At 35.8% G+C, this 17640-nt stretch overlaps 1 protein-coding gene across 3 annotated transcripts; it reads left to right on the forward strand.

Moving 5' to 3' along the window:
• Positions 1-7823: 7823 nt before the first annotated feature.
• Positions 7824-13409, forward strand: LOC104107780 (binding partner of ACD11 1-like). 3 transcript variants are annotated; one of them, XM_070182361.1, is made up of 6 exons: positions 7824-8019; positions 9808-9911; positions 9992-10067; positions 12236-12347; positions 12486-12569; positions 12635-13409. In XM_070182361.1, the coding sequence occupies exons 2-6, from the start codon at positions 9896-9898 to the stop codon at positions 13208-13210; spliced, it is 864 nt and encodes a 287-aa protein (XP_070038462.1). In that variant the 5' UTR covers positions 7824-8019; positions 9808-9895; the 3' UTR covers positions 13211-13409. The 3 variants fall into 3 exon arrangements, with proteins under 3 accessions (XP_070038462.1, XP_070038461.1, XP_070038463.1); XM_070182360.1 differs by having other exon boundaries at positions 12288-12347; positions 12635-13397; XM_070182362.1 differs by lacking the exon at positions 12236-12347 and having other exon boundaries at positions 7826-8019; positions 12635-13392.
• The last annotated feature ends 4231 nt before the right edge of the window (positions 13410-17640 follow it).

The raw sequence follows: 17640 nt of genomic DNA on the forward strand, positions 1-17640 counted from the left end.
TAGCTCCATGTGAAGCCTTATATGGGAGACAATGTCGTTCTCTAGTTGGTTGGTTTGAGCCTGGGGAGGCTAGGTTATTGGACACTGATCTGCTTCGTGATGCTTTGGAGAAGGTGAAGTTGATTCAGGAGAAGCTTCGTACATAGCGGTCCAGGCAGAAGAGTTATGTTGATAGGAAGGTTTGTGATGTGGATTTCATAGAGGGTGAGAGGGTTCTTCTAAGATTTTCGCCTATGAAAGGCGTGATGAGGTTTGGAAAGAAGGGGAAGCTGAGTGTGAGACCCAGGTGTTTCTCTCTTCTCTTACGTAATATATGTAATGTGGCGTGGTTATATTAGGTATATATGATTGGGTATAGCATATTGGGAGAATAAGACTGAAAATGTGTGGTAATATCAAGGAACTAAACTAAAGCTTTAAGTCAAAAGAATCCCTTAAACAAAGGTTCATGGTTAAAGAAATGGCTCGGGTAGCACCCCGCGCGTTCGGAAGGTTTAAGTTAACTTGCACCTGTGGGATAAGACTAAGAGTGTATAATATGCTAAGAATAATATGTTATGAGGTATTATAATATCACACTGGTCACATGTTAAGTTTTGGAGTCAAGCAAGTTGCGAAATAAAAGTCGGCAAAAGTTATCGTAAATTTCTCTAATAAATTTTCTAAACTTTGGGTCAAATGTATCAGATCATTTCTCCCAATATATAAAGATTTGTGGGACCCACAATCTACCAAATCGAAGGTCTACGAGTCTAGTTTGCAACCAAAGAAATCTCACATCAAACCGACATTGGAGTAAAATGTTATGACTGTTTTACCGCGGACTGTCCGGGCTGAAATCGGGTCGCGAACCGGGTCGGGTCAAACAAGTGGTATAAGTCGGAAAATCCGACTTTTAAGACCCCAAAACATTTCATCTTCGTCCCAAAACAGTGAGAAAGCTTAAGAGAGGGTTTCATGGTATTCTTGAGTGATTAAGGTGCGTTTTTAACGATTTCTATCGTTAAAGTTTGCCCCCGTGCCTAGAAGCGCAATCTCTACGCTTTGCAATCGTTTTCCCCTTCTATTAGCTGTGTTTGGAGCTATTTTTGGAAGATAGGAAATTGTTGTTCTTGCTGGTTCTTTAGGATTTATACTTGGTTTGCCAAGGTAATCATCTTGGGACTCTTTTATGATCGTTTTTACAAAGTTCTACGGGCATTTTGTCAAGTTAGGGTCATATGGCAAATCTGCCAATTTAAACTCATTTATGAACTGTTTATAGGTGTGTATAAGCTGCATATATATAGTGGTTTCGAAGCTTAGGACGTAAGGAACAACTTTCGTGAAGGAACTATAGGCATTCGGACGTTCGTTGGAGAGGTATGTTAAGGCTAAGCTTCGTCCTTCCTTTTAGCACGAATTTTGGGAAATTCTTAAGACGCCAAATGTGATATTTTACTATTCTGTTGCTAAAAAGACCTTCTGTGAAAGGCATTGGTATCGTAGATAAAGTATTTTCATGATGCTATTAGGTTGATATTCCACTCGTTCGGTTAAAAAGGGTATTCGACATCTATATATGTCATTTTGTCGGCTTTCTTAAATATATGTCCATATATATGAATTCTTATTCGTCTTTGGGTTGTGTGACTTAAAAATAAAGGCATTTAGTATTTGCAATCAGTCCTTCTTCCTTGTTAAAGTGAATTTTAAAATCTCTAAAGTGACACGTCGGTTTCAAAATTCTCAAATATAATTTTTATGTTTAAACTACTAAAACATTTGATTTTTTTGAAATACTTTCTTTTACTAATTATCAAGAAATCAGGTATAAGGACTAAGTGAAGCACCTTAAGCTTTTTATGAACATATTCAGAGTTAAGTTATCTTTCTAAAAGTCGAGTTAAGTTTTCAAACTTATTAAAAAAGATATGAGGTTCCACGAGACATTTGTATGCGATACGAAGGTGATTATGAGATTATGAGAATAAGAGTACCAATGAGCCAAGGTTGGCTAAGTTCTTGTTATGGCCTATTATGTGCATTCAAAGTTCATATCATACATGACATATTATGCATGGACTTCGAGCTATAATCGGAGGTAAGGGGACTATTTGCCCGAAAGATTATATATATTGTACAGATGGCCACAGGTTGGCAATATGATACCGGTTAGCTACCGGGAGAGACCGCCATTGCTAGCATTTGGTTGGGTATGTCATGCATTTACATCAATATATATGTATTCACGACATACGATTACACGAGCATACCATGCATATTTTATTACTATGAGGTCGGATGTCGGCCATGGAGGCTATCAGAGTTTCAGTGTCAGGTGGTATCTTTATTACCTTTTTACATCAGCTATGTATGATTCTACTTTCTGCCTTAGATACCAGTACATTTTTATTCGTACTGATGTCCCGTTGCCTGGGGACACTGCATTTTTGTTTCGTGCGTGCAGGTCTAGGTAGGGACTCTGATCGACCCCTCCGCTAGGATTTCGGGGTTCAGCTGTGAGTTGGTAAGCTCCACCTCTTCCTGGAGCTTTCATAGGATAGTTACTTTTGTTGTACAGTTTGGGTATAGTTGGGGCCTTATCCCGACAGTGCTTATGACACTCTTAGAGGCTATTGTGGACACAATATTCTGGGTTTCTTTTTGCTGCTTTTAGTCTCCAGCCCATAGGCTTGGCATGTATATATAGGTGTGTAGGCATGTATGTCTCCAGTCGTGGCCTCGTCAGCCAGCTAGTATTTTATTATTTTGGCTTGTCTACCTATGTTTATATGGCTTATTGTTATTCATGTCATAACCTTACGGTCCAGGATTAGTATTTCAGATGTTGTGCTGCCCGATCTGTTGGGCCCCAAGTCTAGTTAGCTAGTATGTTTAGTGGCTAACTCGATCGAATACAGTATCGAGTGCCAGTCATGCCTCCCCTAGTTTGGGGCGTGACATTGAGCCCTCGGTACATTAGTCTATTTGAGGTTTTGGAGAGAGTGGGTGAGGTGGCTTCCAAGCTTTCTTTGCCACCCAGCTTGTCAGGAATTCATCCGATGTTTTATGTTTTCATGCTTCGAAAGTATCATGAGGATCAATCATATATGTTAGATTTCTGTTCGGTTCGGTTGGATGAGAACTTGGCTTATGAGGAGGAACCAGTGGCCACTTTAGATAGGTAGGTTCAGAAGCTGCGGTCGAAAGATATTACATCGGTGAAGGTTCAGTGGAGAGGTCAGTCAGTCGGGGAAGCGACTTAGGAGATCGAGCATGATATACGAAGCAAATATTCTCATCTTTTTGGCACTCCGAGTATGTTTCTAAAATCTGTCGAGAATGGACATTTTCTTAAGAGGGGTAGAATGTAATGACTCGAGCGGTCATTTTGTTGTATTTGAGCCTCGTTCCCTTATTTGATACTTTATGTATGTGTGTTTGTGATTTTGTGGCTTGGGGTGGTTAGTTTGGCTTCGGGAAGGTTTGCGAGTGAATTGAGATACTTAGTTTCATTTTGGAGGTTTAAGTTGTAAGAGTTGACTAAGGATTGGAATAGGTTAGTTATGCTATTTAGAACTTATGTGCAAAGTTTAGTTGGAATCCGAATTGGTTAGACCTGAATCGGATGCTTGGTTGCAAGTTGGAAGTTCTTGATTTTAAGAGAGTGATTTTGATCATCGATTCTTGGTTTGAATGTTATTCGTGGTATTTCGATCCCTTAGACAAGTTTGGATTAGGTATTAGAACTTTTTGGCATGATTAGACAGGGTCCTAGGGGGCTCGAGGTATTATTTAGGGTGGTTTCAGACCATTTTCCATTATTTTTGGCATTGTTGGTTTTTGGCAGAGTTTGGTGTGTCGCACCTGCGGAAAATTGGGTGCAGGTGCGAGGTCGCAGATGCGGCGAGTGGTACGCAGAAGCGTAAGTTGGCCTGGGCAGGGGAGTCCGTAGATGCGGACTTAGTAGCGCAGATGCACACGGGGAGGGCACCAACGAGACCACAGATGCGGAGAAGTCTCGGAGAAGAGGAGGTGCAGTTGTTTAAGTGAGTTTCGCATCTGCGATAGTTTTGCCGCTAATGCGACGTCACAGAAGCGACTGTTTTATCCGCAGATACAGAAGTCGCTGGGCGGAAGTTATTTTTCAAGGGTATGAGTTATTTTCACTATTTTGAGTTTAGGAGCTCCGCTAGAGGCGATATTTGGGGAGAATTTCATCACCGCTTTAAGGGTAAGTGATTTCTACTTGATTTTGATATTATATCGTGTTTCCCTATAGATTACTACACATAAATTATGGGATTTGAACGTGAAACTTGGGGGGTTTTACTACAATTTTGGAGAGTGTAAATTGGAGATTTGGGAGTCGATTTGGATTCGGTTTTGGAATCTAATCACATATTTGGACTTGTGGGGTTGTGTGTAGCCGATATCTACTCCTTGACTTGGGTTTTGACCATGTGGGATCGGTTGACTTTTGTTAACGTTTGTGGATTTGATTAAATATCCAAACTTTATTGTTTGGTTCGAATGTCTTTGTTTGACGCTATTGAGTTGTATTTGACTAGTTTTGACTCATTCAGTTGTTGATTTGAGAGGGAAGGCTACTTTGGAAGGTTAAAGGCTACCGGGTGGAAGTAAGTCTCTTGGCTAACCGTGTTAAGAGGGAAATTCCCAGGATTTGACTTGAATGTTATGTGTTTAAGATATTGGGGTGGTATATATATGTGATGGCGAGCGTATTTACACTTACCATATTTACATCATGACCCGGGTAGAATTGGAATACTTTATGCCTTGTTTTGATTATGTGCTATTTGATTCATGGTTTTGTTTAGCTTATATGACTATGTTCACAATTTTATTCATGTTAGAGATCATGCCTAGGTTTATAATTATTTGTGAAGGTATGAGAACTTATTCTTGATATGTTGAATTGCTTAAACCATCTGTAGTCATATAGAAATTACATGAGCACATATCCGTATAATCTTTATTAAATCCTTGTGCATCTTTTATCTATAATCCTTGAATGCATGCATACATTTCTTTATATGGATACTTGAGCTGGATTGAGAATTTTGGCACGAAGGGTAAGGCTTGTGGATGGGATACAGTCATTGCACACAAAAACAAGATGATTGAATACTTGATTATGAGTGAGCTATAGGCTCCTCTTTGCGCTTGGATTTAGATTCGTCCCTTCGAAGTCAGGTTATTATCTACATTACTTTGGGCCCTGTGAGCGTGGTCGATACATGGATTTTGTAACGGGTTATGATGATAGATGAATTTTGTATCGTGGTACATAGATCTTGTACCGCTTGAGTATGCATAGATATATTTGACACATTCACAAGTATTCATTTAGCTGCTAATTGTTGCATGATATCTCTATATGCTACCTGGGAGCCTCGGCTCCGTTATTTGATCATGTTATATGTTAATACCATATTTGAGCAGTGTTATGATTATTTATTACACTGGAAAAGCATGCTTTATACTCTTCGACTGTTGAAATCCTTGATTCTTGTTATTCGTGACATTATCTATTATTTTAGTTCTAAGTTCTATTATTTGTGTTGTAAGTATTCTCAAGCATCTAGCGTCGCCACTACTTCTTCGATGTTAGACTTGATACTTACTGGGTACCGATTATGGTATACTCATACTATGTTTCTGCACATCTTTTGTGCATATCCTCAGGTTGGTGCTAACGGAGCCTCCCGCTGAGCTTAGGTTTTATCGCGGAGACTCAAGGTGAGCTACACTTCATGGGTTCGTTTTGCAGTGCCCGAGCCCTGTTCTTTTATTATTTCCTGTCTATTTGTATTTCAGACAACTTTATTACGTATACATACTCGTTCTACTATTGTAGTTGCTCGTGTACTTGTGTCACCTAGTTTTGGTGGTTGTATTGTATTGATCGTGTTATTGTTACTGCTTTGAGACTATTTCTTTCTTTAGTTATAATATAACTTTGTTAATTAAAGATATTTGGCTAAACTTTTTGTGGAACGTGGTTGGCTTGCTTAGCATGTATGGCGTGGCTAGGCGTCATCACGATCTTAAGGCGGGATTTTGGTTCATGACAAATATGTTCTCGAAGGTTTTATGTTCTTGAGGCAGTCACTTCAACTTAGGATGGAATGGACCTTTTCTCTTACTCTTTTTACATGAGTGCACTTGAAAATATGAGAGAAGATTTTGAAAATTGAAATGAAAATAGGAAAAAGAATTTATGATTTTTGCAAATACTTCAAAAGAATTTTGAAAATGATAATGTGATAAGGAACATTCTGTTTTGGAGAAATAATGGCCCTTTATTTAACTGCAAAATGGGGCAATGGGCCCAAAACGTTCTGTCAACTTCAAATTACTCAGTATTAATTTAGTTTTTTGCAGAACTAGTGTGCGTTTTTGGAAGATAACTATCATTGATATACTATTAATTTAATTATATTGCACATGGATATGGTAATACTTTTGAGAATTGATAATTCGTTGAAACATCTCATTAATTTTTTTAAAAAATATAATTAATTTTACAAATACACTTTGCATCTAAAATTAAATATTGAGTTTTCTAATTTCATAAGGGGGATGGGGGCTTGTTATTTTATGACGCACCTAGACTAGGGGAAGGGAGAGTGAACTGTGTCTTTCCGGATTTTTGCGTGTCAAAAAATTTGGTTCTTTCAGAAATTTAGTTCTTTGACTTAACTATTCAATACAAAATTTAAGGTACATAAGCAATTTTAAGTAAAAAAAACCTTCTTGCTCGAGGGAGTAAAAACCATAATTTACCCTCGTAAGATTTGTCTCAAAACTTTAATAAGTTAAGAGAGTTGTTTTAGGTTATAATTTAATAATCAAAAGGGACTAACTCTAGTACATTAACCCCTACAAGTAGGGATACTAAATGGGCGGGTCGGATCAGATATCGTCGAACCAAAAATGGGTAATGCAAAAGCGGATAAAATATTTGACCCGACCCATATTTGATATGTATAGAAAATGGGTTAACCGGCGGATAATATAGATATTTATATTATCCATGGATTCTTGAATATGATCAATTTTGGAAGAATTCCTAGTCTTTCAAACTTGAGAAACATCAAATTTGAGTCTTTGCAAATGTAAAAGTTAAACTCATTGGTTATCTATTGATAATCTATTTTTTAAGTGGATAATATGGTTCTTATTCAAATTTGACCCAATTTTAAAAAGTTCATTATCCAACCCTTTTTTTAGTGAATAATATGGATAAATAACTATTTTTTTATCCACTTTGCCACCACTACCTACAAGTAATCCTATTGTAGCTACCCTTCCAAGATTATAAACCATTGACTAGAAAACTAAACAAACTCTTCAGATTTGATAACCTAGCAATACACCTTTCAAAAATAAACTAGGTTACAATTAATAAACAATTGACTCAACCTAAATAACTAAAGAATTTAGACAATTCCATCTTCTAGAATATATTTTTTTAGCTGAACAGTTTGAATCCTTGAAAGCACCTTTTTGCTATGATCGCTATGTGCCTCGATCAATTCTCTGAAACTATGTGAATATGTCTAGTTATGTCCCCCCTCCCCCCCCTAAAATTATTCTAATTTTTTCCTCTAAAGGTGTCCGAACAGCTAAAATGAGCCGAAAATAGTAGTCAAAATAATTCCTTCGCATTCCCGTAAAGTTAAAGTCGTGGCGTCAAATTTGAACTAAGGTTACCGCCCAATATTTACGTGTCGACCTGTAATGACAAAAAAAATCACAATTCTAGAAAAAAAGTAAAAATAAATAAACAAATCGGAAATCAGCATTATGTCAGCAAATACATGCTACTGGTCGAATTATGTACACAGTACACATAATAACTCCGTCAACGCCGTAAATTATCGCCGGCTCTCCATTTTGTAAACCCTGTCAACCCTCAATTCCAAAATCCTCTCTTCTCTTTGCTCAGTTGCAATTCATTCTTTTCGCCGTCTGATTTTTTCGACCTCTCTTCGAACGTTTGCAATGTCGGTGAGTAGAAGCTACATTTTGAGCATTTCACTTGCGGATTTTTTCGAAGTTTTGAATTGAATTTCTGTTGTTTATTCCTCTGATTTGATAGATTTCAATGTTGTTTCTATTGATTGATCCTGTTGAAATTCAGCTATGAGTAATGATCTTTGAGCTCTGAGTTTGAGTATTTTTGATATATCATTTTGCTAGAATTATAGGCCAATTTAACTGTTTTACCTTTCTTTGATATTTAAGCTATTCGCTTATTGTTCTTGATTTGTTTTGAAGTCTCCATGAATGAAGAGATCGAAAGGATTACAACGTCATTGTCTGACATTTTTGCTGTAATAGGTGTAAAAGTTTGTGATTTCATTCAAAAAGTTGACTAGCTAAATAATCAACTTGAATTTACTTGAATTGTAGGTTCATTTAACTGATTTACCTTTCTCTTGATATTTATTCATTTTTATTCATGTTTTAATTGATTTGTGTGACTTCATCTTCGATGAAGTGATCAAATGGAGTATAAACGTATTGTTGGCGGTTTTGCTGTTATAGGTATAAAACGTATAAAATTTGTGGTTAATTAAAAGGTTGACTAATTGAATAATTTTATCTGTCAAATGCTAGTCTTATGGACTATGAATTTGAACAAATTTTGTTTACTATCCGACTTGTGGATTATATGCGCCACATTTTGTGTTTTATTAATTGAGGAATCATATCAATTAATTGATTAAGCATGAATCTCAAACTATTGGAGTCGACTATACATACAACAACAATAACAATAATAAACTCAGTGCAATCCCACAAGCGGGGTCTGGGGAGGGTAGTGTGTACGCAGACCTTACCCTTACCTTTAAGAAGGCAGAGGAGAGGCTATTTCCGGCAGACCCTCGGCTCGAGTCAGCTCACTCTCTCTCATACCCTCAGACCCTTACCTTTAAGAAGGCAGTGGATAAGAGGATCAATCTTTAGATCTGAGATAGCATAGTATGATACAGACTTTGCAACTTTCATATAAATTTTCTAGATTTTGGCATCAATTATGTGAAGTTTTGTGACTAAGGGGACTAAGATCCCCGGGGAGTGAACTTACTTTAGAATATCTTCTGAAGCAAAATCTCCATGCTACATCATGAGTGGATATACAACATCTTTTAGTTCAAGGGCATCTTCACATGTAGGATACTGAAGAGAAGTTGATCTTATAATCCTGTTAAAAAAAGGCTGATTTGATAATCTAATTGCAATTTCATAACATTCTTGTAGAATAACTCCTTCAGCAAACATTACTTTTCCTTTTGGTGTGAAAGAGCGTAAACTATCACTGAATTATATTTCTAACTATGTCAAGCAGAAAATATATGGATCAGGATAGTTTCTCAAAAAAGAAAAATGGATAAGGACAGATAAATATTGAACTGGAGCAGTGGAGTTGGGATAGTACAATGATAAATAATTTACCAAAAAGGGGTCAAAATAACAGGGCCTAAAACTTATAATTGAATTAGAATCAAATTAACCAAATTTAAAAGGCTCAAACATTTTCGATAAGTTTCAAGTTGTTGCCTCTCTAATTATATCTCATTCCTAATGGAACATGTGTCTCAAATCTATTTGAAATTAATCCATACGCATCTTTGCATGATCCTTTGATATTTAAGATGTTGCTCTTTTTATTTGTTTTAAATGATGATAAGATGTTGTCCAAGTATGCCTTCTTGATAATGAGGTTTAACTGAAATGGTGAAAATGGTACTGTCTTCCCAAACGCTTGACAGCTTGCTTGTTCCTGAGCAGGTGAAAACTGTTAAAGTTAGCAATGTCTCCTTAGGAGCATCAGAGTGGGATATCAAGGAATTCTTTTCGTTCTCTGGTGATATTGAATATGTTGAGATGCAAAGGTTAGCCCTTGAGATTGTTTACCATTTTCTTTGAGCTAATTCTTTCAGTTTGTCATTAACCCCAACTTTTTACTTTGTAGTGATATTGAACGAAGTCAAACTGCATATGTTACATTCAAGGATTCTCAGGGAGCTGATACTGCAGTTCTTCTTTCAGTTATCCTCATTCTCTAATCTGTCAAAATTTTCAATTTGTTTCCCTTACTCTTTGGATTATGCTTATGTGGGCCTGGGACATTGAACCGATAATCTGAAATCTGATATTAATGGTTGCAACAATGTTGCCTTCTATATTAATTTATATCAAGTAGTATTGAGGCATAGTTGTTGTTGTAGCATTCATGTTTATCTTCTTTACTGTATTGTCCCGGCATATTACTGTCATTTGAGCATGTGACTGAGATGGTACTTTTTACTGCTAAAACAGTTCACTACTAGTAACAAACCTTCATTATAGTCTCTTGCTTACTCTTGTTCATATGCTGTTTGCTGACCACTTTCGTTACATTGTTTTGACTATATTAAGATTTTATGGAACAACTCTAGCTAACGCAATTATTAGAAACTTTTTTTATGTGATTGAGCTTATTGTATGTATATGTTTTTTATGAGGAAAATTTTAATTTTTTTCATTTATCAAGTTCATTTAAAATCTTGAAATTCATGCTAGTATATAACCGGGCATCGATGTAGCATTTCACTTTTCACTGCAGAAGTCCAGGTGCTCCCTTAGGGCTTATTTAAGAATGATAGTTTGATTGATAGGGCAGATGATTTTAGTGCAGACTCTCCATTGAAAGACTCTAGGAGTGAGTTTGGCTAACTCATCATATTAATGTTCCCAAGAAAACTTATCATGTAAGTGTTATTGGAGATAGGGGAAATGAAACTTTTGTCAGGCTGTTGGAAGTCTGTGTATAGTATTGTTTAAATATGTTAGATATAAGGCGGAAGTTGCAAAGGCTGAAAAGTAAATTTATAAGACGGCGGTAGTCTATTAAAATCATTCATGATCTATCTTGATATCAAAGAATCATAGTTTGGGTTCTTATGATGTCTCACCATCAGGTGATCACTAGAAGATGTCAGATACTTGCAAAAATTTCTCTATCCTTTGTAGTTCTAGGGAAGATACTGAGAGGCCTAAACATGAACTAGCACTTAGGCAAAAATAGATTGAACAATAAACTGGACGTTTAACCAGAGATGGATTCAAGATTTAAACTCTATGTGTTCAACCTTTAAGATTTTTAGCATTGAACTTATTATATTTTAAAGTTATGGGTTCATATCTACTATTTGTTGCAATTTTAGTAAATTTTTACACATAAACTTATGTGCCACGTCGAAAGTATTGGGTTCAGATGAACCCGGTACCAAAGGATTGGATCCGCCCTTGGTTTTAACTGTCAAGTCAGCTTAGAGTCCATACAGGTATGCATGGTAAAATGAAAGACCATGTCATGTTTATTCCCTTTCTAGGTTAGGTTGGACTATCTAGGATCAGAAGGTATTGAATGTAACATTGCAATAAGCCGAAGATGAAGCAAGGCAGATAAAGAGCAGCAGATAAGGAAGAGATTTAGGCAACTTAATTGACCTAGCGGACTCTAAAGAAAGGGTATCACTTATTTGGAAACTAGAAACTTGCCGGTTTCCAAGCTGGCTTCTATTAAATTTTTTTTTATTTTTTGCTAACTGTGGTTTCCGGACCAACTTACATCCCACTAGCAATAAGCACCAGGTAATTTTGTCTACCAAGGCTTGAACAGATGGGAAGAAATCACCTAGTATTTTTGCCTCCGTTGAGATTTGAACCTGAGACATCATGGTTCTCAACCCACTTCATTGACCACTAGGCCATACCCTTGGGTGCTTGTCTTCTATTCTTTTTTATTTTCTTATAAGTGGTTTTCGGCTGGGTACACCTCGACTACACTAGGTACCTTTACAAGTATTGGGTAACTTTGCATACAAAAGTTTAGGCGGATTGAAAGAAATAAATTAACTTCTTTGCCTTTCGTGGAATACGAATACTGGTCTATCACGACTTCCGGTCCTGCTTCGTTGATCACTTGGGAATACCTTTGGTAGTTTTGCTAAAACGAAAATAATTTCTTTGAATTATAATATTATATGACTACGATGCAAATGAAGTACTCCATTAATTATGCCAAAGGTACTTTATTTCAGAACATTGCCATGTATCCTCAATGTTGACCTTTACCTTATAATATTTGAAGTTTATATGTCGAAAACTCTTCTTAAAAAGGGTATCGACAATTATGATGTAATTCTCATGCGATAAAACATGTTTTCTTCAGATTAGCTGATTTCATTTCCTTTCAAATCTTTTCCTGCAAATTCCTTTATAAGGGCTCCAAATTTCTGATATGGCATAAACTCTACTTGAAGCAAAGAAAGAGAGTTTCTGTGGTGAGTTAATGAGAAAAGAATTCTAGTCCTTATGACTATCATATTCCCCTTTTAATGTGCTCATTCTTGTAGGCATTGAATGTCTGTAAATATAGAAACATGAAAGAGTTCTCACTAGCGTCTTCATATTTATTTCAGGGAGCAACAATAGTTGATATGTCTGTTACAGTGACTTTGGATCCAGTTTACCAGCTTTCTCCTGGTGCTGCTACAGCGCCCCCGGTAAAAAGAATCATACATATTGCAATATCTTTGAATATGAAAACACACATGACGACCCTCTGCAGCCAACTGGAAAGAAAACTGCTGGTGATTTAGAATCTGCTTTTCAGAAAGCAGAAGATGTTGTTAGCAGCATGCTCGCAAAAGGTTATATCTTAGGTAAAGATTCTGTGGGCAAAGCAAAGTCTTTTGATGAGAAGCACCAGTTGACTTCAAGTGCAAGTGCTAAAGTGGCCTCTTTAAACCAAAAAATTGGTCTCACTGAGAAGATAAGCATTGGTACTTCCATTGTTAATGAGAAAGTCCGAGAAGTGGATCAGAAACTCCAGGTTTCTGAAAAAGCAAAATCAGCATTTGTTGTAGCAGAGCAAAAAGTTAGTAGCGCTGGATCGGCCATTACGAAAAACCGGTATGTTCTCACCGGGGCTACTTGGGTAACATGCGCTTTTAGTAAAGATGCTAAAACAGCAGGGGAAGTGGGCCAGAAGACAAAAGAGAAAGTGGGAATGACTGAGGATGAGCAGAGACAGAAAATGGTCACTGATTTTGCACAGGTTCATTTATCTGATTCTCCAAAAGCTTCTAATTTCACGGAGCATCAGTCTTCCAAGCCTGCTACAGTACAAGGTTTAGTCCTTTGAGTTGATGCCCCTGTAAGTATCTTTGAGGACTTCCACTCCTCATACTTCATTTCATTTTCAATTCACTGGTTTATGAAGAAATAACAAGTGTAAAACAATATGTTCAATATGCAATTTTAGATGATCTCAATTTTGTTTTTGTACTTCGTCTTGTAACAAGATTTGATTGATTTGTATATCATTGATATTGTCAAGTAAATAAATTCATTGTTATGCCTTGATGAACATACATGAGCCCAATCTTTTTGCACTTACAGTTGCTTCATTTTGCTTGTTAGTTGCATGAGACATCCTTCTTGACTTCAGTATATTTCCTTAGATTGTAGAGAAAGATATTTCTGGAGAATGAGTGACCTAACATGTGAATTGTGCTTTATATCGTTGAAGGAGGTTGCTGGGCCTTCTCCTTTTTACTAGCATTGCAGATTCCTTTTTGGCAGTTTTTAGCATACTTCTTAGTTCCTTGGGTGTGAAATGCAGAATATTTATCATTGTAAAAGGCATCCATTGCAGGCCAAATTAGAAATGGTGCACTTTCTTATGAATGTGTGGAGTAGTTCTTTTAGATTACTGTATTGAAGTTTCTCTTGCTTGTTCATATTTTAGTGCTTCAATCCATCTATATAGGAGAATTGCCAATTATTTCAGGTGTATAACATTATGCTGCAATCTGGAATGCAAGTATCTGAATCATTCGCTTTTTTGCTAGAAACTTGAGTTTGATGTCCTGCAGACGTTCTTCCCTTGAGTATATACAGCCTGGTTTTCTGTGGCAAGGATGTGCTTTTGCTTTCCTTTTTATGTTTCACACTGCTAAAAATTCCTGTTCCACACTTTTCTTTGATACTCTTAGTTCTACACAAAATAGGAATTGCATGAACCTCTGGTTTTGGGTGGCAGTTATTTGACCCTCTTTTTTGATAAGGTATGTTGACCCTTGATTCCAATTCCTAGTAACTAGGGAAGGGGAACAAATCAAGTTACAAATATTAAGCCTTGCATAATCTTGATTAAGCTTTCTAATTCTTCCTTTTGATTCTTGTAATTTATGGAAGAATCGTCAGCATACACATAGTGAAATGATACTTTAGAACTTTAGATGTGTTTCACAATGACACCGGGATGCCTAACCTATTGGAAGTGTTGATGATTAGAAGGTACTCCGAAAGAGCATTCATACTTGGTACCCAATCTCTCTATATATATATATAAAAGGGGGAATAGGAAAGATGACTTGGCATATCTCTTTGGCCAAGGATTCTATTTATCTTTTTTCTGCTTTTTTTTAGATTTTTTCCTCTCATTTTAATAACTCATTTACTGCCTAGGAAAGTGAACTAAAGGAAAACAAATGAGGTTTACATAGAGATTTCAGTTATGGAATATATATAAATGTATTACTACCTAATTATAAGAGGATTTCAGTTATGGAATATAAAAAGGAGTAATTAACTAATTAACTTGTAACTGAAAAGCATACTGGTTATATAGGCGGTCCTTTTGCCCATATTTAGATCAAACTAAATCGGTTTGTTTAAGATTATTTGAGCTTTGAAGAGCTTATGCCAATTATAATGGAGCGAATGACGATGCATGCTTCAAGGGCAAGGCTTTTCAAGGAGTATAACAAAGAAGTATAGAGAGAGAAATCTGAGGGGGATTTGCAGCCGTATCTATATTTGTGCCACCTTTTAACCTGTACCCAATTTTTAAAAATTATTAATTTGGTAGCCAGCTGACAAAAAGTCCGTAATAATATTATAATTATACCCCTTACAAAAGATATAAAAGACGAATCACGCATTAATCGCTTTACCGTTCTCCTCCATCACTCCGTCCCTCCTCAGATCTCTTCTCACATCTGCCATAATCACGATCTCTGTCATAACCAGAAAGTTGAACCAGATTTAAATTTCGAATTCAAAATTACAAAATACATTATAAGTATTGCAATTCATCTTCAGAATTCAAATTAGTTTTTGAAATTGATTGATCTTCATGATATATGTTTCTGCAATTATTTTCGTAATTCATCATACTTTTTAAGTTTTAATTCTATCAACGCATATAGATTTTTTCACTTATGCTAATTTAATCACGCTTGCATGAAGTTGTTTGACGGATGAAACATGAAGTTTTCACTTATAGATCTTCAAAAACTTTGCATGAAAGATATAGAATAAAGTTGTTTCACGTTGAATTCAAAAGTTTCAATCAAATACAAGCTAAAATTTTATGCTACTGTAGCATGAAGATTTTTCACGTTAAACCTAATTTAGTGTGAAGTTGTTTCACGTTGAAGCTAAATATTTATGATAATGGATGCTGAAGTTAATTAGTTCACTTGCTAAAACTTCATACCAATAATACTGAAGTTTTGTAGTATTATGGAAAAAATTACAGTTTTGTCATGAGCTTTTTCCGAAACTTCAACGGAGAAATGCTGAAGTTATTTAGTTCATTTGCTAAAATTTCAGGACGAACGTGCTGAAGTTTTTGTCCTGCAGTATGTAATTTTCTAATGAATTTTATTTAATGCATGCTGAAGTTATTTAGTTCATTTTCTAAAACTTCATACCAACATATGCTGAGGTTATTTAGTTCATTCAACAGTTTTGTCATGAGGTTTTTCCGAAATTTCAGCGAAAAAATACTGAAATTGTTTAGTTCATTTGCTAAAATTTTAGGATAAACGTGCTGAAATTTTTGTGCTATAGTATGTAATTCTCTAATGAATTTTATTAAATGCATGCAGAAGTTATTTAGTTCATTTGCTAAAACTTTTGCTGAAGTTATTTTGTTCATTTTCCTAATACTTGACACGAAATATGATGAAGTTTTTATTTTGCAGGGTGAGTTCGATTTGCCTTGTTATTACTTTCAATGGGAGGTGGACTTTTGATTACAAATACTTGGATCATGATACAAAACTTGTTCTGCTTAATAAACAAGTATCATTCAATATTTTTCTGAAGAAAATTAGTGTAGTTACAGATTTTGATTCAACCAAATATTCACTAAAAATATGGTTTGATATCAAACTAAATACAAGCAAAGGGATGCTTGTAACTTCAGATGAAGAACTCAGAACCTGTATACATTTGCTAACAACTGATTCAGCCTTCAAGAATTGCCATTTTGTCGCCGAAAAAATACAACTCATTTCTAACAGTGTACCTGCTTCAGAATCTGCAATATTCAAACCATCTCTTGCACATACAATAGATTCAGAACAATTTTCTAATTATCAAAATGAACTAGAACAACCAATAATGGAAGTAGACAACGAGCGATAACCTTCTAACATTACAGCTGCTTCAGAATATGGAATGCTGCAAGAATTAACTGCCGCTACAATAAATTCATACCAGTTTGTTGAGGCCCAAAAAGAAGAAGGACAACTAATAATGCAAATAGACAACCAACACATAATCCAACAAAGTTTTTTGTTACCTTCTGCAATGATAAGCAACAACGAAGATGAAGAAAATAGAGAATTTATACCGATAACATCAGATACAATTGAAGAAATTGTTGAAACTTCTACTGCTTCTAAGAAATCAAGAAAAAGAGTGAGGAGAAAGCTGAAAGAATCTCCACCATGTAAAGTACTTAGGCACGATGCATTGCCTGAGGAAGTAAAAGTAGGATCAATTTTTGAGAACAAGAAGAGCATGACTAAATTTTTTTGCAGCTTGGAGATAAACCAAAAAGTTGAATTCACTACTGTTAGATCATGTTCAAAGAGATATGAGCTGAAATACATTGTGAAAAAATGTGGTTGGAATATACGTGCTACCAGAATAAAAAATTTCACACTTTTCAAGGTGATAAAATTTCATAACAACCATGAATGTTCGGTTGATGCAAGAAAATCAGACCAGAAGCATGCTACATCAAATTTTATAAGTGAACAAATTTTAGAACATGTTCGGGATAAAAAGATTGAGGTTACACCAGCCTTTGTAAAAAGTGAAATGAAAAAGAATTTGGAATTGACATTGGATATCACAAAGGCACGCGCAATTCAAAAAGTTATTGCTTGCATAAGAGTAACACCGGAAGAGAACTACCAGATTCTTCCTTCATACCTATACATGATGGTGCATAGAAACCCAGGGACGTACGCTAGCATAAAAAGAGATGAGCAGAATCGGTAAGCAAAACAATAGTAACCATCATTCTGAAGTTTCAAATGTTCCTATTTGAAAAACTTCACACCTTATGATTTGTTTTTTTTGTGTTTTACCTGTACATGTTTGCTTACATGTTCTTTGCTCCTGCGGCATCAATAACTGGTTGGTGTTACTGTAGACCCGTGATTGCAGTAGATGCAATATTTTTAAAGTCAAAATATCGTGGTGTTCTATTTGTTGTTGTATCAAAGGATGCAAACAATCAAATCTTTCCTCTATCTTTTGATGTAGCAA

Source organism: Nicotiana tomentosiformis, chromosome 8, assembly GCF_000390325.3.
Source record: "Nicotiana tomentosiformis chromosome 8, ASM39032v3, whole genome shotgun sequence".
NCBI classification, from domain to species: domain Eukaryota; kingdom Viridiplantae; phylum Streptophyta; class Magnoliopsida; order Solanales; family Solanaceae; genus Nicotiana; species Nicotiana tomentosiformis.